This window comes from Mesoplodon bidens, assembly GCF_964165515.1.
Source record: "Mesoplodon bidens genome assembly, chromosome: 1".
NCBI classification, from domain to species: Eukaryota; Metazoa; Chordata; class Mammalia; order Artiodactyla; family Ziphiidae; genus Mesoplodon; species Mesoplodon bidens.
The window spans coordinates 192624517-192650688 of NC_138176.1; the positions used below are offsets into that span (position 1 = coordinate 192624517).

The 26172-nt window shown below is 35.4% G+C and overlaps 1 protein-coding gene across 7 annotated transcripts in view; it reads right to left on the reverse strand.

Annotated features, from left to right (window-relative positions):
- The window catches only part of WDFY3 (WD repeat and FYVE domain containing 3), a 279964-nt gene that overhangs the window by 35325 nt on the left and 218467 nt on the right, over positions 1 to 26172 (reverse strand). For all 7 annotated transcript variants that reach the window (XM_081250859.1, XM_081250861.1, XM_081250860.1 and 4 more), the window contains 8 exons: positions 24706 to 24933; positions 18595 to 18648; positions 16192 to 16360; positions 13635 to 13798; positions 10957 to 11105; positions 9338 to 9458; positions 8730 to 8815; positions 7145 to 7225 (listed from right to left, as the gene is read on the reverse strand). In XM_081250859.1, coding sequence (XP_081106985.1) covers positions 7145 to 7225; positions 8730 to 8815; positions 9338 to 9458; positions 10957 to 11105; positions 13635 to 13798; positions 16192 to 16360; positions 18595 to 18648; positions 24706 to 24933 — 1052 coding nt within the window. The remainder of the gene's footprint in view (positions 1 to 7144; positions 7226 to 8729; positions 8816 to 9337; positions 9459 to 10956; positions 11106 to 13634; positions 13799 to 16191; positions 16361 to 18594; positions 18649 to 24705; positions 24934 to 26172) is intronic.

The window sequence follows — 26172 nt, forward strand, 5'->3', positions numbered from 1 at the left end:
GATGTTGAAAAAGTGAATGAAAATATAAAGATTTTATGACAGGGAAGTCATTGCTGGTCAGAAAATTATAGAACTTTTTCTATAGCAGATTTTCTAGAATGCTATAAAACCTTAAGGTTATAATATTGATGATTATTAATCTGAAGGCTGTGAGTTGATCACTGAACCAGGAGGAAAGCACTTAACTATATATTTTATTGTCTGAAAGGAAATTAAGAGATTTGTAAACCTTAGTTCATAAACATATCTAGGTCAAAGGTACAGATACCACTTTTCACTTCCAGAAAAATTCTTCCCTTCAGGCAAATTGAATATATAGGGTACTCTCCCTGGAAAAAGAGCTATGATCATTCCTTAACACTGTAGGAAAGGGAACAATTGAAAAGAAGATTAAAGTTGGGAATGAATTTCTGCTTCTTGCCTTTGAGTTTTCAGCAGTTCTTCAAGAACTGCCAACTCAGCACAGACAGTAGTAAGAACAATGAAATAGCAAGCTGAAGATTATCTAGGCAAGCAAAAGTACTAGCAATTTGCTCACAAGTAGAAAAAAGGCTTAGTATGCTTTAAGGGAGCCTTTCACTTCCTATATTTATCTTAACAGCAACACAAATGATTAGGAATAGAACATGTTTCTGAGGTTAACAAAAGCATATAAGCAGCATTTATAAATCTCAGCTAAAGAAAAATAAAAGCAGTAAGTTAAAGAGAAATACACAAATATATTTAGACACATACACATTGAAATAAAATTTTATTTACAAATTACAGAATCCCCAGAAGTTTTAAGTTATTTTCCTGCATGTTGTAATAATTAATTTGTAGCCCCAAAGCACTGCTTCTTTTTTTTTGAATTTTATTTATTTTTTTATACAGCAAGTTCTTATTAGTTATCTATTTTATACATATTAGTGTATACATGTCCATCCCAATCTCCCAATTCACAGCCCCCCCACCCCTGCTCTGCCCTCTTGGTGTCCATATGTTTGTTCTCTACATCTGTGTCTCTATTTCTGCTTTGCAAACTGGTTCATCTGTACCATTTTTCTAGATTCCACATATGTGCGTTAATATACAATATTTGTTTTTCTCTTTCTGACTTACTTCACTCTGTATGACAGTCTCTAGGTCCATCCACGTCTCTACAAATAACTCAATTTCATTTCTTTTTATGGCTGAGTAATATCCATTGTATATACGTACCACATTTTCTTTATCCATTTGTCTGTCGATGGGCATTTAGGTTGCTTCCATGTCTTGGCTATTGAAAATAGTGTGGCAATGAACACTGGGTGCATGTGTCTTTTTGAATTAAGGTTTTCTCTGTATATGCCCAATAGTGGGACTGCTGGGTCACATGGTAGTTCTATTTTCAGGAATCTCCATACTGTTCTCCATAGTGGCTGTATCAATTTACATTCCCACCAACAGTGCAAAAGGGTTCCCTTTTCTCCACACCCTCTGCAGCTTTTCTTGTTTGTAGATTTTCTGATGATGCCCATTCTAACTGGTGTGAGGTGATACCTCATTGTAGTTTTGATTTGCATTTCTCTAATAATTAGTGATGTTGAGCAGCTTTTCATTTGTCTGTTAGCCATCTGTATGTCTTCCTTGGAGAAATGTCTATTTAGGTCTTCTGCCCAATTTTTTGATTGGGTTGTTTGCTTTTTTAATATTGAGCTGCATGAGCGGCTTATATATTTTGGAGATTAATCCTCTGTCTGCTGAATTGTTTGCAAATATTTTCTCCCATTCTAAGCGTTGTCTTTTCATCTTGTTTACAGTTTCTATTGCTGTACAAAAGCTTTTAAGTTTCATTAGGTCCCATTTGTTTATTTTTATTTTTATTTCCATTACTCTAGGAGGTGGGTCAAAAAAGATCTTGCTGTGATTTATGTCAAAGAGTGTTGTTATGCCTATGCTTTCCTCTATGAGTTTAATAGTGTCTGGTCTTACATTTAGGTCTTTAATCCATTTTGAGTTTATTTTTGTGTATGGTGATAGGGAGTGTTCTACTTTCATTCTTTTACATGTAGCTGTTCAATTTCCCCAGCACCACTTATTGAAGAGGCTTTTTCTCCATTATATATTCTTGCCTCTTTTATCAAAGATAAGGTGACTGTAGGTGTATGGGCTTATCTCTGGGCTTTCTATCCTGTTCCATTGATCTATATTTCTGTTTTTGTGCCAGTACCATACTGTCTTGATTATTGTGGCTTTGTAGTATACTATGAGGTCAGGGAACCTGATTCCTCCAGCTCCGTTTTGCTTTCTCAAGATTGCTTTGGCTATTCGGGGTCTTTTGTGTTTCCATACACACTGTGAATTGTTTTGTTCTAGTTCTGTGAAAAATGCCATTGGTAGCTTGATAGGGAGTGCATTGAATATGCAGATTGCTTTGGGTAGTATGGTTATTTTCACAATGCTGATTCTTCCAATCCAAGAACATGGTATATCTCTCCATCTGTTGGTGTCATCTTTGATTTCTTTCATCAGTGTCTTACAGTTGTCTGAGTACAGGTCTTTTACCTCCTTAGGTAGGTTTATTCCTAGGTATCTTATTCTTTTTGTCGCAGTGGTGAATGGGATTGTTTCCTTAATTTCCCTTTCTGATCTGTTGTTGTTAAGTGTATAGGAATGCAAGAGATTTCTGTGCATTAATTTTGTATCCTGCAACTTTTACCAAATTCATTGATTAGCTCTAGTAGTTTTCTGGTGGCATCTTTAGGATTCTCTATGTATGTATGTATTCTCATGTCATCTGCAAACAGTGACAGTTTTACTTCTTTTTTTCCAATTTGTATTCCTTTAATTTCTTTTTCTTCTCTGATTGCCATGGCTAGGACTTCCGAAACGATGTTGAATAACAGTGGCGAGAGTGGACTTCCTTGTCTTATGCCTGATCTCAGAGGAAATGCTTTCAGTTTTTCACCACTGAGAATGATGTTTGCTGTGGGTTTGTCATATATGGCCTTTATTAGGTTGAGGTAGGTTCCCTCTATGCCCACTTTCTGGAGAGTTTTTATCATAAATGAGTGTTGAATTTTGTCAAAAGCTTTTTCTGTGTCTATTGAGATGATTATATGGTTTTTATTCTTCAATTTGTTAATACAGTGTATCACATTGATTGATTTGCATATATTGAAGAATTCTCGCATCCCTGGGATAAATCCCACTTGATCATGGTGTATGATCCTTTTAATGTGCTGTTGGATTCTGTTTGCTAGTATTTTGTTAAGGATTTTTGCATCTATATTCATCAGGGATATTGGTCTATAATTTTTTTTTTCTTGTAGTATCTTTGTCTGGTTTTGGTGATGGTGGTCTTGTAGAACGAGTTTGGGAGTGTTCCTTTCTCTGCAATTTTTTTGAAGAGTTTGAGAAGGATGGGTGTTAGCTCTTCTCTAAATATTTGACAGAATTCACCTGTGAAGCCATCTAGTCCTGGACTTTTTTTTGTTGGAAGATTTTTAATCACAGTCTCAATTTCAGCGCTTATGTTTGGTCTCTTTATATTTTCTGTTTCTTCCTGATTCACTCTTGGAAGGTTATACCTTTCTAAGAATTTGTCCATTTCTTCCAGGTGGTCCATTTTATGGGCATAGAGCTGCTTGCAGTAGTCTCTTATGATGCTCTGTATTTCTGCAGTGTCCATTTTAACTTTTCCTTTTTCATTTCTAAGTTTATTGATTTGAGTCCTCTCCCTCTTTTTCCTGATGAGTCTGGCTAAAGGTTTATCAATTTTGTTTATCTTCTCAAAGAACCAGCTTTTAGTTTTATTGATCTTTGCTATTGTTTTCTTTGCTTCTATTTCATTTATTTCTGCTCTGATCTTTATGATTTCTTTCCTTCTCCTAACTTTGGGTTTCATTTGTTCTTCTTTCTCTAGTTCCTTTAGGTGTAAGGTTAGATTGTTTGAGATATTTCTTGTTTCTTGAGGTAGGACTGTATTGCTATAAACTTCTGTCTTAGAACTGCTTTTGCTGCATCCCATAGGTTTTGGATCACCGTGTTTTTGTTGTCAGTGGACTCCAGGTATTTTTTGATTTCCTCTTTGATTTCTTCAGTGATCTCTTGGTTATTTAGTAATGCATTGCTTAGCCTCCATGTGTTTGTGTTATGTTTTTTTCCCTGTAATTTATTTCTAATCTCATAGCGTTGTGGTTGGAAAAAATGCTTGATATGATTTCAATTTTCTTAAATTTACCAAGGCTTGATTTGTGACCCAAGATGTGATCTATCCTGGAGAATGTTCCGTGTGCACTTGAGAAGAAAGTGTAATCTGCTGTTTTCAGATGGAATGTCTTATAAATATCAATTAAATCCATCTGGTCTCTTGTGTCTTTTAAAGCTTGTGCTTCCTTATTAATTTTCCGTCTGGATGATCTGTCCATTGGTGTAAGTGAGATGTTAAAGTCCCCCACTATTATTGTGTTACTGTCAATTTCCTCTTATATAGCTGTTAGCAGTTGCCTTATGTATTGAGGTACTCCTATGTTGGGTGCATGTATATTTATAATTGTTACATCTTCTTCTTGGATTGATCCCTTGATCATTATGTAATATCCTTCCTTGTCTCTTATAACATTATTTTAAAGTCTATTTTATCTGATATGAGTATTGCTACTCCAGCTTTCTTTTGATTTCCATTTGCATGTAATATCTTTTTCCATCCCCTCACTTTCAGTCTGTATGTGTCCCTAGGTCTGAAGTGGGTCTCTTGTAGACAGCATATATATGGGTCTTGCTTTTGTATCCATTCAGCGAGCCTGTGTCTTTTGGTTGGAACATTTAATCCATTCACACTTAAGGTTATTATCGATATGTATGTTCCTATTATCATTTTCTTAATTGTTTTGGGTTTGTTTTTGTAGGTCCTTTTCTTCTCTTGTTTTTCCCACTTAGAGAAGTCCCTTTAGCATTTGTTGTAGAGCTGGTTTGGTGGTTCTGAATTCTCTTAGGTTTTGCTTGTCTGTAAAGCTTTTGATTTCTCCATCGAATCAGAATGAGATCATTGCTGGGTAGAGTAATCTTGGTTGTAGATTCTTTCCTTTCATCACTTTAAATATATTGTGCCAGTCCCTTGTGGCTTTTAGAGTTTCTGCTGAGAAATCAGCTGTTAACCTTATGGGAGTTCCCTTGTATGTTATTTGTCGTTTTTCCCTTGTTGCTTTTAATAATTTTTCTTTGTCTTTAATTTTTGTCAGTTTGATTACTATGTGTCTTGGTGTGTTTCTCCTTGGGTTTATCCTGCCTGGGACTCTCTGCGCTTCCTAGATTTGGGTGGCTATTTTCTTGCCCAAGTTTGGGAAGTTTTTGACTATAATCTCTTCAAACATTTTCTTGGTTCCTTTCTCTGTCTCTTCTCCTTCTGGGACACCTATAATGCAAATGTTGGTGTGTTTAATGTTGTCCCAGAGGTCTCTTAGGCTGTCTTCATTTCTTTTCATTCTTCTCCCTTTATTCTGTTCTGTGGAAGTGAATTCCACCATTCTGTCTTCCAGATCACTTACCCATTCTTCTGCCTCAGTTATTCTGCTATTGATTCTTTCTAGTATATTTTTCATTTCAGTTATTGTATTGTTCATCTCTGTTTCTCCGTTCTTTAATTCTTTTAGGTGTTTGTTCTTCAGTTCTTCTAAGTCTTTGTTAAACATTTCTTGCATCTTCTCGATCTTTGCTGCCATTTTTTTTCCGAGGTCCTGGATCATCTTCACTATCATTATTCTGAATTCTTTTTCTGGAATGTTGCCTAAGTCCACTTCATTTAGTTGTTTTTCTGGGGTTTTATCTTGTTCCTTCATGTGGCACATAGTCCTCTGCCTTTTCATTTTGTCTATCTTTCTGTGAATGTGGTTTTCTTTCCACAGGCTGCAGGATTGTAGTTCTTCTTGCTTCTGCTGTCTACTGCTTCTTTTCTAATGGATTATAAAGGGCTACCATTTCCTGAGTACCTGAAAATGAAGCTGGGTATACAGATTCTTGAAATGGCTTTATCATCCAAAAGACTTCCTAAGTTTAAAAGCAGCTGAAAAGAGCACAAAGGAACCACTGATAGGTTTGAACACACAAAAACAGAAGTTTATATTTAAATGTAAGAAAAAAAAATTAATAGAAAAACTTGGCAATTTGCAACAAATATGACAAGCAAAGGGAATAATATGCTATTACCGAAAAATCTCGTACATATTGATAATAAGGACTCAGAGGAGATGTTAACTAGACTTACTGAGGTGGTCATTTCACAGTATATACAAAATTGAATTATTATATTGTTCACCTAAAACTAATGTAATGTCAATTATAACTGGAAAAAAAAAAAAAACTACAAAAAAACCCAAACCACCACCACCAATAAACAAATCCGTGGAAAAAAATGGGCAAAAGTTACAGATAACTCATAAATGATAATTTTAAATGGTTAACAAATATATACAGAGCTCAAGATTTCTAATATGAGAAGAAATGCACATTTAAAAACAAAGCATCTTTAAAAATAGGTAAAAATGGAAAAGTAAATATAAAAAGCTGATATCTATTGAGATAAGCAAACTTATCCAGTATCGGTGGAATACAGATGTGTATAATTTTTATAGAAATCTAGTTGGTTTTGCATATTAAGAGTCTTAAAATTCATACCATTTTACTATGGGAATTTTATCCTAAAAAATAATGAGGTATTACATTTGCATTATTATAACAGGGAAACCTGATAACAATGAAATATCCAAAAACAAGAGAATGCTTTATACATATGATGAAGGGCTAGTAAATAAAGCCAAAGTTTCTAAAGAATTTTTTAAAACCAGGAGGAAATATTTACATATAAGACTGAATAGAAGACGCAGAATAAAAATCTGTGTTTTTAGTATGGACTCAATTGTGCACATAGGAATATATGCATGCTTAAAAGATTAAAGGGAATTGATCAAAATGTGATCAATTTGACACTGATCTGACATGAGCGATCATGCATACATTTTCTTTTTTTTTTTCTGGTTTTCAGTAGTTAAAATTTTTTTTGCAAACCCCTGGGGGTTGGGGTGGGGTGGCAGAACACTCATTAAAAATATTAAATAATACTGTCCAAACAGAAATGATCCAACTGCAGTATTAAACTATAATGTGCAAGAAGCAAGCAACCTACCCCTGCTCCACGCTTGTGTTTGGTCGTTGCCCAGACACAGACTCTGAACTGTCAGTTAGAGATGGCACTACAGCCAAAAACCTGGAAAATTTAAAAACAGTATAAAATTGGAAATGACGTTTCAGTCAGGATCTAATGGGAACTTACAAAAGCATGATTCATTTAGATCTTAATTGCTGCATTTACCCCTCCACTACTCAGTAAATGGCAGGCAAAGGGAATATACAACAATTAGAACATTCTGTAACAAAAAAGGGTAGGATGATGGCTTCCAAAGCCAAATATAAAGATCCATAGCAAAATCTGTCATTTTGGATTTTTACATATGCTGCCACATTACTTGAAGAAAAAGCCTGACACACTGAATCACAGTAATTAAGTCAACTTAATGCTGTCCTAAAGAGTGATTAAAAGCTAAATATTCACATGACAGTCAGTAGTGCTAACAGCTAAACAAATGATAGGACAGAGACATCTCTAACAAATGGTAAGAACCTTTATGTGACACTATTATAATTATTTTCAGAGTTGCTCATAATGTCAACATACATTTTTTAAGGGTAAAAAAGAATTGTGGGAAAATTCTTGGAATGAATGTGGACCTTGAACTTGGCGTATACACAGACATTTCTCAGATAAAGACAATCTCATCTCCTTGCCACAGCTTCTAGTTGGGAAGAGCAGATAATTTACTAACACTGAAAGCAATATCACCTTTAGAAATTCATAAGATAGGTAACTAAAATCTCAGTCATTTACTTAGCTCTTCCCAATCAACATCCACAGGCACTTTATTTGAAGAAACTCCCTCATTTCCCTCGTGCTCACAGGTAGTATTACTGTACTGCAATGATAAGCAATGTTGCTTGGTATTAGTCATTCCTCACTTGAAATACAAAACTTCCCTAATAGAGGGATTGCCAGATCTACACCACTCTTCAAAGAATAAGAGGGCTCTCATATTATATTATGATAAGTTCATAAAAGCCTTACTATTCACATGCCCAACAGAAGTATTTTGAAGCACATGGAAATATACTACTTTTCTTTTATAAGATAAAATTTAAACACAGCTTACAAAAAATGAAATGTGGTTAGATTACATCCACTGCTTTACTTGGCTATGCTACTTTTTCAGGGATGAAGGTATCCAACTTCTCTTTCAAAGTCAGAAAAGTCTCATATGAATACAAATTCTAAGGAAACTCAGGCTCTGCATTCAATAGCAAGGTATGACACTGTCTTCTTTTTGGTAAATATGAAAGAAGCCTATTTTGAATCTGAAGTATTATTTTTTTAAGCTCCAGTTTCATCATCCTTTTACACTGAGAGACATGGGACTTTATCACTAAGGTGGCTTTTGATGATATCTACTACAAGTTACCAGAAGGAAAAATGTGATTTCAAAATAGAAAGCATCAGAAGAATAACATTTCAAGAGGCTGGCAAAAATGAAACAAACATTTTCTTCAAAGAAGTTAATTCATGGATTTAACAGATTTTTAAAAAACTAGCTGAACTGGCAATGCTTTACCTCCCATTTCTTCCCATGACTGCAATATGAAGTATTCCTAATAAACAATACCTTTGATAGACTTTGTTTCTAATTCCTTTTTGAAAAGCAAGGAGGTAATTCCGTCCATCTCCAGAGAAAACTTCCACAGCAATAGGCTGAAATGATCAGAGAGAAAAACATTAAGTAAAAACACAAATAGGGTTATATATTAACTTTTCCACTATGAATTTCTATAATGTTGAAGAAATTAACTTGTTGACTGAAGAACATTTTTTAGAGTCATGAATTTCCAGCAGATTAAATTACACAATAAACAGTGCCAGTTTGTTCTGCTCAATTTTTCTAAAATCTTTAACAGAATAATGGTAAAATATTTATAAAATTATGATTTTGTAACTTTATAGTGAGAATGCAATTTTTATATAAAAAGAAAATTATAATATAAATTTGGATAACTATAGGGAAAGATGGATAACGAAATATCACTCAAAGTTTTAGGTTTTTTTTTTTTTTTTTAAGAAGGGGAATGTATTATAAAGTTATGCACCCATGTGACATGAGCTTGTCTATCATACAACCAAATCTAATACTCTAAGGAATCATGTGGATCCTATCATGTATACATCCTCTAAGTAAAGGAACCTGACAAAACATTTATTGCTACTAAATCAACCCACCTGCAGGAGATACCTCCTTTTATGAACTTCCTTGATATCTTCATAGGCAAAAATGCTGCATGTTCTCTTGAGTTGACTGGGGCCTTGCCTGGCTCCTCTAGGGATAATTGGCTCATGCATACTATAGGCAGCCCAGAGAAAGGAGATAATAAAAACACAGCAAGAGATAAATTCACTGTTCAATAAAGAGTGTGTTATTTTCAACATGTGAAGAGAAGCAGGAATTGATATATCTGTATATTTAGTTCAAAAAAGACATACCTTTAAGAGAATAATTTGGTAGCTATTCAGTATACCAGAAACCCCTTTTGATGAATATAACTTAAAAAAAATCCTATTCATGCTGTCAGGGCTTATTTTTCAGGCACAGCTGGCAAGTGCCAAGGCCTATATTCTTTTAGGGGGTCCAAGAAAATGTTTTAATTTGTTTTAAAATCAAAAGAAAAAACTGAACTTTTAGGTAGAAGAAAATGTTTTAATATATAATATGAATATATTCATCTTTAAACCAACACAGTCAGAAAAACATCATTTTAGGTATCTTTATATGTAGGAAGAGGCCCGTAAAAGTCAAAATGTGGCCCTGATTGCTACTGAAAGTAATTATTTGAAATATCTCCTAGCAATGAAGATGACCATGTCCACATTCACAGTGCATGTCAGGTGTTCAGAATGTTAAAGGAAGAGAAGAGCGTGTTGATTTTCTAAGCCTTAAGCTTTTTCATCTTCCTTTGGGCTTTGTCTGTCTCTGGGTTTTCCATTACCCACTATCACGTCCATCATAGGGCTGGCAGAAGAAAAGGAAGATGGATAAATTCAGTCAGTTAATTCCTGCCTGTGCTTCAGTCACACTGCTTCTAGGGTACTCAGAGGACATGGATGCTCTTACATTTGTTAGAGTATTATACAGTTGCCTGTATTTTCTCTACAACTGTTTTTGCACTGAAATTTGAAAAAAAGAACAATTTACAAATTCAGAATAACTTTATAAATATATAGATTATAATACAAGGAACTTGTATTATATCTAGTGCTATTAATGCATAGCAATAGATTTTATTTAGTTTTTGTTTTGATAAATAAGGCAAATTTGTCTCTTATAGCCTTGAAATAACTATTACTCTGGTGAATATTTAATGATGGATGCACAAAAACTGAGATAACATAACTTGAAGCACAATTTTTGCATTAAAAAAAACTATGTAGGACTTCCCTGGTGGCACAGTGGTTAAGAATCCATGTGCCAAGCAGGGGACGCAGGTTCGAGCCCTGGTCTGGGAAGATACCACATGCTGCAGAGCAACTAAGCTCGCGCGCCACAACTACTGAGCCTGCGCTCTAGAGCCTGCGAGCCACAACTACTGAGCCTGCGTGCCACAACTACTGAAGCCTGCGCACCTAGAGCCTGTGCTCCGCAACAAGAGAAGCCACGGCAGTGAGAAGCCTGCACACCACAACAAAGAGTAGCCCCCGCTCACCGCAACTAGAGAAAGCCTGCGCGCAGCAATGAAGACCCAATGCAGCCAAAAAAAAAAAAGGAGAAAAACCAAACAAACCCATGTAGATATATTGCTTTCTAAAGATAGCTGTACTTTGTGTCTCTTCATTCATTTACTTACTTTGGAGGTAAGGTTTCAATATCTCTTATTTCCCTGGTTGCTGTCATTGTAAATCCATCAATCACATAAAAATGCTCTTTACCAAAAAGAAGTAGCCCTTCACTGGTATCTAGGCCCTGGACTCGAGCACAGCGGTACATGTGTTGGATCTATAAAGAAAACCATAAACATTCATTAATATAGTTTTAAAAAATCAGGTGATTTCTTTTTTTGATATAAATGAAGCAAAATGTCTTTAAACATGGATTTAATGGGCAAACAAGATTTTATGAAGATGTCACTCTGTGATGGCATCCCCTGAGCTAAGTACATTAACCAGAGTTTAAGCATATTAAAGATAATAGCTAAGATTGCAGCCTGAGTTACAGTTGACTTCAGTAAAAGGAAACAACCATTACTCATATCCATCCACCCAATCCACTTATCCTAATATTCACTGAGTACTAACTCCATGCCAGGCACATGTGTACTAGGCTCTACAGTCAATGAACAAGTTAGAAAAGGAAGAAGACAGACACAAACTTTGCAGGAAAGGGAATTGAGGCATGCATGCGAGGAGATTAGGATTGTGCCCTGGGCCAGGCAGGATGATACAGAGTGAAAAAGGTATGCAGAGCCTGACAATCCTAAGTGAATTCCCAGTTCTGTTGTTTAACTATAGATTTGGTCAAATTTCTTAATGTTTCTGGGCTTCTGTGTCTTCATATAAGTTTCAAATATACTTCATTGGCTTGTCATGAGAGTTAGTGAGACAATGTACATAATCATGTTAGGAATTGTTGGCTGTCTTCTCTTCCACATAGCTTACTTTCCTCCTTTTCCATAACAACCCCTGGAACTGGAGTTGTGGAATTTGTCTCTATTTGCTCTCCACTGGAATCTGCCTGCCTGGCAGCCTGTTGTGCCATTGTAAAAAGCCAAACTTGGCAGAAGTTGCATTTTCCTCATAGAAGGAAGGACTTGCTAAATCTCTCAATGTTAGCAGTGTTTTCTTTCCAACAGGCAGGATCTAGTCCTTAGTAAAAATTCTTTCTTGCTTACACTCAGTTCAACATGAATCAAGGAAAAAAAAATCAGCAATTAAATCAGAGTCAAATAAATGTCAGTCTAAATACACCTCCTGCACTATTCAAACTTAAAGCAATTACAGCAAAAACTGTGCTCATGAGTTTAAAAAGTTTAAAAAATGACAGCATCAGAAAATAGATTTTCTAAAATATGCAAATATAAGTTAATTTTCATCACCACATCTGAACTACTTCAATAATAAAAACTTAGAATGTTACAGGAGAAAAACTGACATACTTTTAAAATAACTCTATTGTAAGTATAATATAAACACAGAAAAAAATGTTTATTTCTTAAGTGCGTAGCTTGATGAATTTTCAAATGCTTAAAATATGATGCAACCAGCATCCAGATCAAGAAACAGAACATTCCCAAGACCCTAGAAGCCTCTTGTGCTTCCTTCAGATCTAATGTACTTTTATAGTTACATACTTTTTTCTTTTTATGTTTTCATTTAAGATTAATCAGGCCATATATTTGAACAGAATTAAAAAAAATAAACCCTAATTTCTAGTTACTATTTCTTAGTGGATAAGATTTCAAGTGTTATACCAAGATCTAATATAATAAGCAAAACAAACTTTAAAAAGGTGATACTCACTACACATTCAATTCATTCATTACTTTACTCATTTATCCCTTTATTTATTCAACCAATCACTCCTTCATTCAAGGTTTACTGAGTTTCTATCAGGTGAGTGAAACTGTTTAAGGCACTGGGACAGAAATAAGAAACAGTGCCTGTCTCAAAAGAGCTCACTATCTAGGTGAAGAGACAGACACAGGAACAAACAATAATAACATGATAAAATGAGTGATATATATAAGGCGCTATCAAAGCATAGAGGAGGGTGTCTAACTAAGCCTGAGCTGGCAAGACAGTGAAGGAAAGCTTCCTGTGTGAGCATTAAAGACATCCAGATAAATGATGTTGCATCAAATGGGAGTTACTAGGATAGAGGTTATGCAAGTGATGGAGAGAGGGGCATTTAGGCAGAGAACACAATGAGGAAAGTGCAGAGTAAAGAAATATCATGGATGTACTGAACTGCAAGGGACAAAATGCAGGGGGCTCAGGCTACATGGCAGAGTCAGTAAAGTGAGCCTGGAGGGGTCGCAGGGTATAAGAGGCTGAGAGAAACAGGAAGGCAAAGTAGTCTTTTGTGAATGAAGCACAGCAGGGGTGAAGTACAAGGCTGGGGATGATGGGCTAGTTGAAGTTGCTAGTTGAAGTTGTGGTTACTGGAATTACAGAGGTATAGGAAAAAATACAGGGCCAAATTACCGAATGGGTTGTGTACATGGGTTTGAAATGAGAATTATGGCAAGAGTTGCAGCCTAATAAAGGGTCTAGAGGAAGACAGTGAACTAGGTGTCAACTGTTAATACTATATCTGATGCAACTTCTTGCTGTTCAGTGTGTTCAGAGAAGTCAGAAAACCCTACAGATGAAAGATGCAGAGTGTTGAACCTAAAAGGGCGCCTAATACTGATTTCACTGCAGAGGCTAAAATATTTACCTTTGGTTGCCAGATAAATACCCTTCAACTAGTCTTGTAAAATGGAAACAAACCACTTAATACAATCCCTCCTTTTCAGAAGTAAGGCACCTTTTCTCCCTCTTCTAATAGGCGCAGCAGGGTGGCGTTGTCCGTCTTCTCCTCTTCTTCTATAGAGCTACCCTCAGCAATCTGGTCTTGTAGCTGCTCCTGGGTCTCCTCATCTCCTCCATCAGGTGCAGATCGAGACCGTTTTAGAGGCGGCTTGACCAGTCCTGCAGGGTAAGAGCCAAGAGGGTCATGTGGTCTTGCTGGGGTCATTTGGGAGCCGTTTAGTTTCACGTGGTCCCTCCTCTACATTTCCAATTTGAGATAGTTCTGGAAGGTATGGGGAGGCAGCACAGTTCAGTGGTCAACAGCACAGGCTCTGGAGTTAAACAGCTGCATGACCTTGGGGTATTATTTGTCCCCTCTGAACCTCAGTTTCTCATCTATAAAACCGGGACGAGAATACTATCTATCATGGATACCAGGAGGATTGTTGGAGGACTAAATGAGGTAATTCATGTAAAGTGTTTAGTATCATGCATAATAAATAGTAAATTCTCAGTAAGTGTCAGATGATGATGATAAACAGAGGGCTTAGAATAATTAATGGTAAAAGTGGTGGTACTAATGGGCAGGTGTCATTGAGGGGATACCCTCAATAAATGATCAGTCATTATCAGAAACAAAAATAAGGACAGCAAGTTATAAACATGATTATAAGAGATTCCACCTACTTGGAGGGCCCATGAGGACTACTTCAAGACTCATATTACAAGTGGCAGTATGGTCATTCATACATGAATGAATTTGATTAAATCATCAGGTCATAAAGAATAAGAACACAATTCTTTTAAAAATATAGGGCCAGACAATTTAATGTGCCACATAAGTTATCATTTTACTGCCTACATTTTGATAATTTTATTGATAATCACAGGAGATGAAATTAAAATCAGCTGATGAAAGTAACCACTGATAACCCAGAGTATGGGAAACACTCAAAATAAACTCTAAATCTCACATTTAATTTAATATTCTTTAGTTCTGTACCAAAAAAAGTAATGTTGTATTTACCAATGATAGTTACATTAAGAATTTTGGAAAAACATAAATCAGCCTGTTAGGATCCTACCCTTTGAACACAAGTTATCAGAGGTTCTGCTCTGCCTTGGGAAGAACCTCATTTTCACATGTGAAAGAGTATAATAAATAAACAAGAAAGATCAAGTCTTGCTGAGAATATCCACAAGGGGAAAAGCTTCCAGCTGCTTTATTTTTAGTTTGACGAATCAAAACCTCCAACTCTATGTCTAGCATAGCATCTTGCATATCATAGTAGTGACACCAATATTTGTGGTTTTAGCTGAATTAGACATTAGGAAAATGAGGCCAAGAGAAGTTAAATGCCAATGACCCAAACACAAGACATCACGAACTCTGTGAATTATACACCTTGTTTATAGCCAGGAAATACAACTTTGGACCCATCTCAATAACTTTGCTGATGCAGTGTCAAGAAATGATAAGGCTGAAAACTTTGTTCAACTAATAAAAGTTTCATCGATTCTATGAAAATGTTAGTTGGATTAGGAAATGTTTAATAATTCATAGTTATCACAAGAGAGAACAGGCATAATGTAATAGGAGAAACCGATCACAATTGCAGATAAATTTTTTTGTTGACATGGTCATATACTGTTAGTTTTTTATCAATGAGATCTGAAAATAATTTTTAATTTAGAGTTCTTAATTTATATTCTAGGGCGTTATCTATAGACTACACCAAGACTTTTGAATTTATGATAAATCAGAGGCTTAAAAAATTAAAACAATGGACTGATTTACTTATTCAATATTGACTGAATTCCCATTTTGTGCTAGGCATGTGCCAAAATCTATAAAGTGAGAGGAGAAATAACCTCTGCCTCTGAGAAACTTATAATTTAGGAAAACATAAATCAGTGAAAGAAATCACTGAAATTGCTATAAAAGATATGAACAAAGTGCTACTGGAGGACAGCGGAATTGGGAAAAGCCTTCAGAGGAAGAGAGTTTGACCAGTATCTTCAAGACTGGGTAAGTCCAGATCACAGAGAAGCTGTAGCAAGAGGGCAGAGGGCACACATATGCAGAAGTACAGAATCAAAAAGTCCATGGCCATTTTAGTCCAATTCATCATCATATGCATGTGTTTCTAGGCTCATAAAGTATAGCTTTGGAATAATCTGTCTTAGCTCATTGGAAGAAAGACCATTATTTCTTACTGTTAGCCAACATGCATTAATGACACAGTTCGTGGTTGGTTTAGTTTTATATATATTTATTTAGTTTTCAGGGCCTTAACTTAAAATATCAGCTACCACTGAGAATTCTGCCAGATACAGTGAAAAAAAATTAGCAAGCTAACAGGCACATTACATTCATCTGTAGGCAATAAAGAAGAGCCAGTCTCTTTAGTTCTGATATAGAAATCAATCTTTAAGAAGGGTGTGATAGTAAAATATGTACGGATACTTTTAGGTTGGCCCTACTGTTCATAGTTGCTAGTATTTTCATATAGACTCAAGTAAAAGGAATGCTCCCAAATGGTTTTTAATTAAAATCAGAGAGGAAGGCTGACCTTTGACTTTAGCAATAGTGTCTTCACCATGCTCTGGTTCTTGTTGAGTAGCTTCACCTTCCGAACTCTCTACGATGGCATCTTGGACAATGGCTGGGTTGCCAGAGGCTAGTCGCATGTAGTATTCTTTACTGTCATAACTTACAGCTCTTCTGTATCGAGCAGGTTTCTAAGAAACAACAAAAGGAAAGGACTCAGATAATTTATCTTCAAGACTTAATAGACTGTATTTATAAAGGGTAAATCCACAGTCTTTTGGATTAAGTTTCTCTATTTTTAAATTGCACTGATTTAAAAAAAATATATAAAACAACAATATTAGCAGTTTTCTTCCTCCCGAAAAAAGAAACACATCATCTTTAGCCAAATGTTTCCATGTTAGTATAGTACAGCCTCACTGATGCATCAGTACAGTAGAGAGAATGCCCAGTGTTGGAGAGCATCAAGTTGCAAGGGGATGTCTAGTTTCTGAGGAGCCTGAAACCTTGCTTCTACCCCAAGTAAATAAGCCTAAAGGGCCATCCATTCAGTTGGAATTACCTGTGTGAGTGTTTACTTCAGATATTTGGAGGTAGGGATGCAGAACTGCCCTGTTCTCATATTCCCATGTCTCTCTGGAACTCTGGAAATGGCCCAAACCTTGAGAGTCCTGACCCAATATGGAATCGACCGGCTTCAGGTCAGATGACACTGTTTGGTTGGCCTGCTACTCCAAGCTGGTATGTCTAATTTGCTAGAACATCCTGTTGTTTGTTGTGTAAAAGAATGTGATCCATAAACTTACTAACTAAATGAGTATATCAAGAACATATAAGTCCATTTTGAAGAAGAAATTAATTATGTAGAAACATTAGAAAAGATTTATCTTTTTGGTGTATGATACAAGAGCATTTCCTTTTCAGAATAATTAATATTTATCCTAAAAGCAGGTTCTCTGATTGACCCAAACTTTTTTTTCTTAAAACAATAGATAATGAAAAATTAAGGTCTAAAATTTCCTACAAAAATGTAAAACCATAGGGAAAAATTTATATGTATACAGGTTGATCATAATAAGACCCAGACTTTAAATTAACAATTAAGAAAAAGACAGGGTTTGAAACATGCTTAAAGACCTTCCCTTTCTAAACATTATCTTACCTTTCTTTTCCTATGAATGTCTAATTGAAAGTATTCTATCAGCCTAACTCTTCAACTCAGGTAGTTATATGTACTGTCTACAATAATGCTTATTTTAAGCAAGACCTTTTTAAAAAAAATGATTCTCAATTAAAGTAGAAAACAAGTGTCCAACAGGAATATTTAGACTAAAATACTGAACCAATTTTGAGATGAAAAGATGCCTAACTCAAGCCACCATTACCTTTCTTTTAACTTCAGGTATAAAGTTAGAGAATGAAGAGAGCTGCAAGCTAACTGATGAATGATATGCAGCAAATGGAAACTGAAATACATAACATAGGAAAGTATTGAAATGATGTAAAAAAAAAATTACAGTTATGGAAGGAAGGATCTGATGAACCAGCTAATAATACTGCAATATTTTTGAAATGAAAGCAGGGTAGTAAATTTTGTACTATAACAATTCTCTACATGAGATCTAACAATTATCTTCAACTCATAACTGTTCAGTTTTAAAAAGATGAAAGCATAGTTAGTGATGGGCAAGACAATGAATTAACAGATGTGGGACAACATCTTGGTTACTGACTTCATACCTGACTTACACTTGGAACTATAAGCATTTTCCCTTAAATATTTTGAGGTATATTTCTGTGACATTTCTGAACTGCATTTTTTTTTTTTTTTTTTTTTTACTGAATTATGTACTGAATCCTTCTGGAAAAAGAAAACAATTATATAAATTTAAATTAATTAAAATAAATTAAAATTGTATTTTAAAAAGTGGTCATATATGCTTAGTTTCCATTTAGTTCCTTCTGATTGAAAAAGTAATTTTAAAAGAGAATACACTTGCATCCTCAAAATATATACTGTTTAATATCTAGAAGAATTAAATGAGTAATTAAAACAAAAAGTTGGTAGTGTCAGGCTGCCCATTACTAACATGCCTTGGAACTTGTTAGTTTAAGTGTGAAGCAGTACACATTTCACGGTGAGAGCAGTGAATACTCAGCCTGTTAGTGAGCAGCATTCAGACCCTACAAAGCTAATCAGAACAAAGCGAGAGAGACGAGGACATCTCTCAGCATGAATGAAATACACTTTTCAACTCTAAGGAACTTACAGAAACAACAAATTGAAAGTCAACCCTTTAGGTTAGTCTAGTCTACCATGCACTAAAATAAAACAAAATAAAAGAAAAAAACCCAAAATAACACAAAGGAAAAAGAAACAAAACTGCAAGTATTTTGCATTCTTTTATGGTATTTTGTGTTTTACCTTTTGAGGAATGATATCATCGGGTGTCTCAGGCTGTTTACTTGGGATCTCAGACTGAAAACAGGGTATTAAGTATAGACACATCAGAAAAAAATAACAAAGAACAACACAAAAATAAAATATTCTTGAGGACTGTATGGAATATGGAAGATGTACTCACACAAAATTAATATGATATCTTAAGCTGCTTGAAATGATCACTTAGCATCTTGTGATTATTTTCTCAATTATCCAAAGTAGTTTTAAAGTAAAAGAAACTACACTAAAATTCTCAAGGCTACTGAACAGGACAAACTTAAAAACCTCACAGACAAAACTTCACCACAGGCTGCGAGTGTCATGGATGATTTACAGGCAAGTTTTTATACGGCTTCAAAGGAAAAAACAGAAAACCAGATAACAGAACCTAGTGCTAGCTATCACCTTCCACCTACCTTTTACTGTGTTTATCCCTAGATCTGTTTTGTAACAGAAGCAACTGGTTTAAACTATTATCTACAATATCCCATACCACAGAAATCACTAAGCGCTTGTTAGTGAAAAAACACCTTCCCTTAAAAGCTCAAGGACTTATTTCCTTTGCTACCTTCACAGCTATGACCTCAGAAAGGCTGATAGCAGAAGGGAGCCTGGATCATCAGCCTCCAAACCAAAAGTTTTTGTAAAAATTACTTTCTAAAGAATTAGGTAGTTACTCTATATTTTATTCTCAATAAAATCTAGACTAACAAGGCAGTATCTGTTGAACTGGTGTGTGTGACTTGTGCGTGTAAACACACAGACAGCTACAGACAGTAACACATCCAAGAATCATTCCAATTTTTCTTCCTTTTCACAGTTTGTACCTGGAGATGACTTCTAGTACCTTTCCCTAGAGTAAATATGAGCAAGCAAAATGCTTTTACAGATGTTTGCTTCCCTTGGCAAAACAAACATTGAACTACTGGGCATACTTTCAAATACTTAATATGGTTTTAATAAACCTCTCTCCTTAAAAGCAAACTTTTAAAAGCATACCTTATGTTGAAGGATAATCTTGAAAATATACATCTATGTTCTCAATCTTGGTAAAGATTTGGGTTACACGAGTATTACTACACATTTGTTAAAACTCACTGAACAGTACACTTAGGATTTATATATTTCAATATATGTAAAATTTAGGTCAATAAAAAAGAATTATGAACAAATGTTGAACTCTATTTATATGCATGGGGAAGTATTTAGGGGTGAAGGGTACTGACTCTGCAACTCATTTTGAAATTAATAAAAAAACAAGGTAGATCACTGGATAGATATGTGATAAACCAATATAGCAAAATGACCAATTACTATTGTCAAACCCAATTCTGATGTCCACTATATATCCCCAACCAGAATGTGGGCAGGGTCTGACATGTGCACAATTGTATTTTCCCTGCAGCATACGGCACAGTGCTGGTTTAATACTTATTTGCCCACTGAACCACTTACTGATTGAGGATCTTATTTTACTAAAAGGTACAGCATTCATTAGCGAAGATATATGTTATACTAATAATTTTAGCATTATCATAGCACTCTTTAAACTTTTATAACTAAATTATTATTATAATTATGTTTATATAGAAACCTAAATTTTTCAAAGTCAGAATTTGTAGAAAATAATTTTATACTCCCTTTACTTCCAATTTTTCTATATTGCTGGCAATGGAATTTCTTGAATGAGTTGCTTAGTTCCTATGAGTCCTGTGATATCTATATATTATATAAAAATATATGTGGAGGCACCCACATGAGACTCCCTTAATTAGAAAAGGAACTTCAGGTAAGTCGTTTACCTTCTGCCCCAAGCAGCCCAACATTAATAGGAAACGGTGAGGCCTTTGCCCCAATGATATTTGCAAAGAATAGTAAATTTGTTTGAGATTATTATTCTGTGAAAATAAGGGGATTACAGAATTAAAACCTGGTTTTAGTATTTAAATATAACTTCTTAAATGGCAAGATATGGAATTTTATTCTCATTCCTTAGGATTCAGAGTAATTAGACAACTGCTTAAAAACAACCATATTTTGTATTTTCATCATATCCCAGGCTCACATCTTAATATTTATAACTAATATTACCACTTAAAATACAGAATTACAGTGCAATTCAGTATAGCTATTTTAGTTTTGAAAATGGTCCCCTAAGGAAAGTCCCTGTGCAAAGGGGATAAATTATTTTTATGTGAGATCAGAGAATTTTCCACATGTACATAACTTTTCTCAGGACAAAAAAATTATTGTTGTTCCCATTAAAACAATTTTATTTGATAAACTTTCAAAGCTTTTAAGTCAGCGGCAAATGAAACACTCACATGTTCTACATTCTATAAATAAACAACTAATTTAAAAATAAAATTCAAAACTTATAATAAAAGGTAAGCTTTTTTAATACAGTATGTAGCATTATCCAGGTTTAAGGAATAAAACTTTAATGACTAAAGAAATAATCACTTGATTCATTTCTAACACATCAAAGATTTTAAAACAAGAAGTAACTTTTAAATCATCACTGTATTTCTTCAGTTCAATTAAGAGGCCTAAAGATTTAAATGTTACTTAAAACAATAATTGTTCTTAATAAATAAGGCAAAGATCAAATCATTTGTCCTTACTCCAGGCAAAGCCTGTTTTACCTATCAAGAGGCCTTAAAAGCAATTTTCAGTTTGTACCTGTTATACCTGAAATACCTGGAATGTCGCAAAAAGTACTGCTTATATTTTATAAACATGGGTGCAAGGAGGGCAACACGTTTATGGGAGCTGAAAGGGAAGACGTGACTGATCTCTAACTCTGGGAGGCAATATTTAATACAGCTCAGACCACAGGAGGATTTATGGTGAAATTAATGAAGCATATACCTCAACAGCCATCACTTCCCATGGGCTCCTTTCAAAGTCCTGGAAGTGGGGCCCTAGTATATAATTTTGTACTCTTTTTCTTATAGTGCCTCCCCAAGTTATATAAACTTCACACCCCATATAATTTGACTCTAGCCCTTTTTAGTGGAAAAATAATTAGGAAAATTCTATAAGAATGCTGAATGGGAAGCAATGGATAAACTCTAACTTAGGAAGAAAGAGTTCTGGTAAGTCCATTCACTCAACATTTATTAAGTTCTAGATATTCTTTAGCATTAGAGAGACAAAACCTAGTATTGGGTTGGCCAAAAAGTTCGTCTAGGTTTTTCCATAAGACATTACAGAAAAACCCGCACGAGCTTCTTGGCCAACCCAATGTGTGGTTCTGTCTGGAAGAAATTCACTGTCCACTGACAACTTCTCAAAACCACCAAAGATTGGAATCCTTTTTCAAGAGTGAGGAACTTCGGAGGAACTGTCAATCTATAGTCATTATATCTTGCTCCAATACTTAGCATGACCTAGAAGGTGTTCCTTAATTTCCTAGGCTTCTATTTATCATCTGTGAAATTGGGATAATAATATAACTACACTTCAGGGGGCTGTCATGAGACATACAGGAAACTGCAAGTGACCGCTCTGCAAAGCATCAAGCTCACTGTGCTTCGTTAAGTACCTGCTCTCCTTTTTTGATTTCACAACAGAAGTTAGTGGGATAGCAGCTGCTCTACTTTTTGGAATTTTCTTTGCTGTTGATATTGCCAGACTGCATATTCCATAAGAAAAAAAAAGTGGACATTTAATGGGGTTTCAAATTTACAAAAGATTTTGAACTAGCAACACCAAAATCATTATTCATTCAGAAAACTTCATCAGAGCAGATTAACCTTGACTTGTGCATGAACTTAAGCAGCAGCGTGAATTCTACAGTCTGTAATCATCTCCCCTTCCCACCTGCTTTTTCTTTTTTGTAAACGTATCTCTAACATTTGACTGCCTTGTATTTCACAATACGTAACCTATCTGGTTTAAAAAAAAAAAAAAAGTTCTGTATGGTTCATACTTATTTCTGAGACTGTCTGTTTAGATTTCACAGACTGGTGAACTCCTTGGCTTAGGTAAAATGTTAATGATATTAAGGTTGTAAGTGTGGACTCTGAATAGGTTATTTTGTTTTTATCTGATACAGAACTTCAAATACACTTTTGTAAAACAAATGACACTGTTATAAAGAAGGAAAGGCACAGACACAATAAAAAAAATACTATGGTTATGTAACTCAAAAAGTATATGCCTCAGTTATATAGATAGTGAATGGTCACATATTTAGGACAGCACATTCATCTTCTATTTTCCTAGCCCTGAATGGATTCAATTTGAATGACCGTTGACTCAGTAAGAAATATTTTATCAAATTGCTACAGGCTTAAATTCTTATTCAATTATTTATTTGGGGAAAATGGATGAAGAATAGAGATTATATTGCTACTGTGATCTGACAAACGTAGGTGCTATTAAAAGGCTGCAAAAATACAGGTGGATTTTTTTTTTCTACATAGTGTGCTAGTATTAGAAATTACAGTGCTTTAAATTAAAATTTACCAAGTATGGCATTCTGTTTCTATTTTATTTTTATTATTTTTTAAAAGTCTTTATTGAATTTGTTCTTCTGTTTTATGTTTTTTTTTAAATTTATTTTTTATTTATTTATTTTGGGTTGCATTGGGTCTTTGTTGCTGTGCATGGGCTTTCTCTAGTTGTGGCGAGCAGGGGCTACTCTTCGTTGCGGTGTGTGGGCTTCTCATTGTGGTGGCTTCTCTTGTTGAGGAGCACGGGCTCTAGGCACGTGGGCTTCAGTAGTTGTGGCTCACTAGCTCTAGGGCCCAGGCTCAGTAGTTGTGGCACACGGGCTTAGCTGTTCCGCTGCATGTGGTATCTTCCTGGACCTGGGATCGAACACATGTCCCCTGCATTGGCAGGCAGATTCTTAACCACTGTGCCACCAGGGAAGTCCCGATATATTTTGTTTTTTTGGCCACAAGGCATGTGGGATCTTAGCTCTCTGACCAGGGAGCCAACCCACACCCCCTGCATTGGAAAGCGAAGTCTTAACCAGGGAAGTCCCCCAAGTACGGCATTCTTGACAGAAAGGAATAGCTTTGAGAAAAGTAAACTTTAGGGAGCTATCTTAAAAAAAAAAAACTTAAATAACTATATATTAGCAGGTCTAAGGCCTATATTTTAAGTAGCATGAGGACAAATGTGTAGTCAATTAGCACAAGATAAATGGAGCCAGGGTTTTGGTTGGGAAAAAAAGAGACACTGGAACAATCCAAGTTGTCTCATGTTATATGATCTTAGCTACTTACTAGAAGACACATGTGCCAAGTCTTCTTTATAAATCTTAGTTTCTTCAATTGTTGACAGAATCATATTAAAGTCAGGTATGTGAAAGTACTTAAACCATGAAGGGTTTCTCTTCCAAATTTGCAGTGACTTTATCGGGGAAGACTGTATTTTCCCGAACGCAAAAACATGATTCCTGGATCATGATCATTTTAGACAAAATTTTTATGGTCAGTGCAAAAATCTGAATGAAGTCTTTAGGAAGGGCAACCTGTCTGAATAAAAAGGAACTTGAGGGGCAAACGTTGCTCGTTTGATACCCGTGGAGCCAGTGATGAAGCTTCGCAATATAAATGAGAAGACCTATACACTCAGGCTATTATTATTCTTTAACTGTGCTCTGTATTTCTTCAAAGAATATTGCTTAGTGGCAATGTTTATTTTATTAACACTCACTTAGATAGTGCTTATTCTGTGCCAGACACTATTCTAAGTACTTTACTAATTTTAATTAATTTAATCCTCCCAATAGCTTCTAAGATGGACCTGTTATTTTCTCCATTTTAGGCATAAAGAAAGCAGAAGCTGAAGAGGTTAACGTGGCCGGTATGAGGTCACCAGCTAGTGAAGGGGCAGCGGCAGGTTTCAAACCGGGCAGCTGGCTCCAGGGTCTAAGATCCAAACCACTTCACTGTGAAGCCTCCCTGCTGCACCTTTTCATTCCACCGCCAGCACCCTGGCATTACCAACTTACTGTAGTTCATCAAATCTTCTAAATTAGGTGTTTTTCATAATTGACCTAATAAGGGAAAACGCTTACAAAAAAGAAGGAAGACTTGGAAGCGTCACTACAAACGCTGAATTCTGCGCACTCACCGCCACGTTTGTCTCTTGTTCCGTTTCCGGCACGTAAGGGTAATGGGTGTAAAACATATCATTCCGCACCATTTTTTTCCTCATTCTGCAGGGCCCTTCCGTCATCTCCAACATCCATTTGTCGAGATGGGAACCAATGGGGGGGCCCCAGAGCCCCCGCTCCCGCAGCAGCTCATACTCGATTTGGCACCACTCCTCCGTCACGTACTTCAGGGCATTTTGCTGACGCTAACAAGAGGGAGTCCAGGTTGGTTTTCAAGCAAAAGCACAAGCAACAATGAACAGTCTAAAAGTACCTTGAAACCAAGTTATTCTTTGGAAACAGAAAACAATCCAGGTCATTTCAGACAATATTATAAAAGTAAAGTTACATTTATTTATGGTTAAAGTAAGCTGCCGATCTTGTGAGAAGGTGGGGTTTTAGTGATGGCCCAAGGCGATTATTTTAGCACCAAGTATACAATACATGGAAGATCCCTACAGGGTAGCGTGTGCAGTACGCCTGACCAGAGTGTTGAAGGAACTTGTAGCTGGGGCACAGGGAAGATGGTAATATTACTTATGAAAATACATGGAAATGGTTTGTGCAGTGTGAGTTAATAAAGACAGTAATTTAAGGATGAATCCCCTTCCCCACCCCCAACTGTAAAACAGTTACTAGAACATGAATAAAAGAAAATCTAGAAAGCCACAACAAAAAATATTGCCAACACACTAGATTCCTGGTAATCACCATAACATTTCCAATAATTTTAGGTAAAGATTATACACATGCATCTCTGATAGGGAACTTAACATTCATATAAAAATTAAACTTTGTGACCGCCTGGAGGGGTGGGATGGGGAGGGTGGGAGGGAGGGAGATGCATGAGGGAAGGGATGTGGGAACAGATGTATATGTATGACTGATTCACTTTGTTATAAAGCAGAAATAAAATAAAAAAAAAATACTAAAATTTTCTTAAGACTAAAAAAAAAAAAAATTAAAGGAAAACCATTTTTACTTGGCCCTGGTATAGATCCAAACCACCTTACTTAAATGGAAATTTATGACTTGGAATAACTTCTTTCTATTTGTCAAATGTCAAAATGTGTAACATTTCAACACCAGATGCTTAAAACTAAGCACCTAATGATTAGATGCTTATCTAATAATTCATGGAATATACGTATACAATTTAAGAATAAAGATCCCTTTATACTGTACAACTAACACTAATGATTATTGAAGGAGTAATCTTGATATTATAATGATACCATCATAGTACTTATGTGGTCCTGGCAGGAGGAAATCCCCTGTAACAACTAAGTATCTAGTATCATGCCCATAAAATATTAGCAGCTTATCATTCAGAAATCTTTAATAACATATAACTCAGCTGCCATGGAAATAAAATATTTCGAATAAGTTGTTGAGTAACTATGAATTCATCAAGAGGATTTCACTGAAAATATTTCTTACTGACA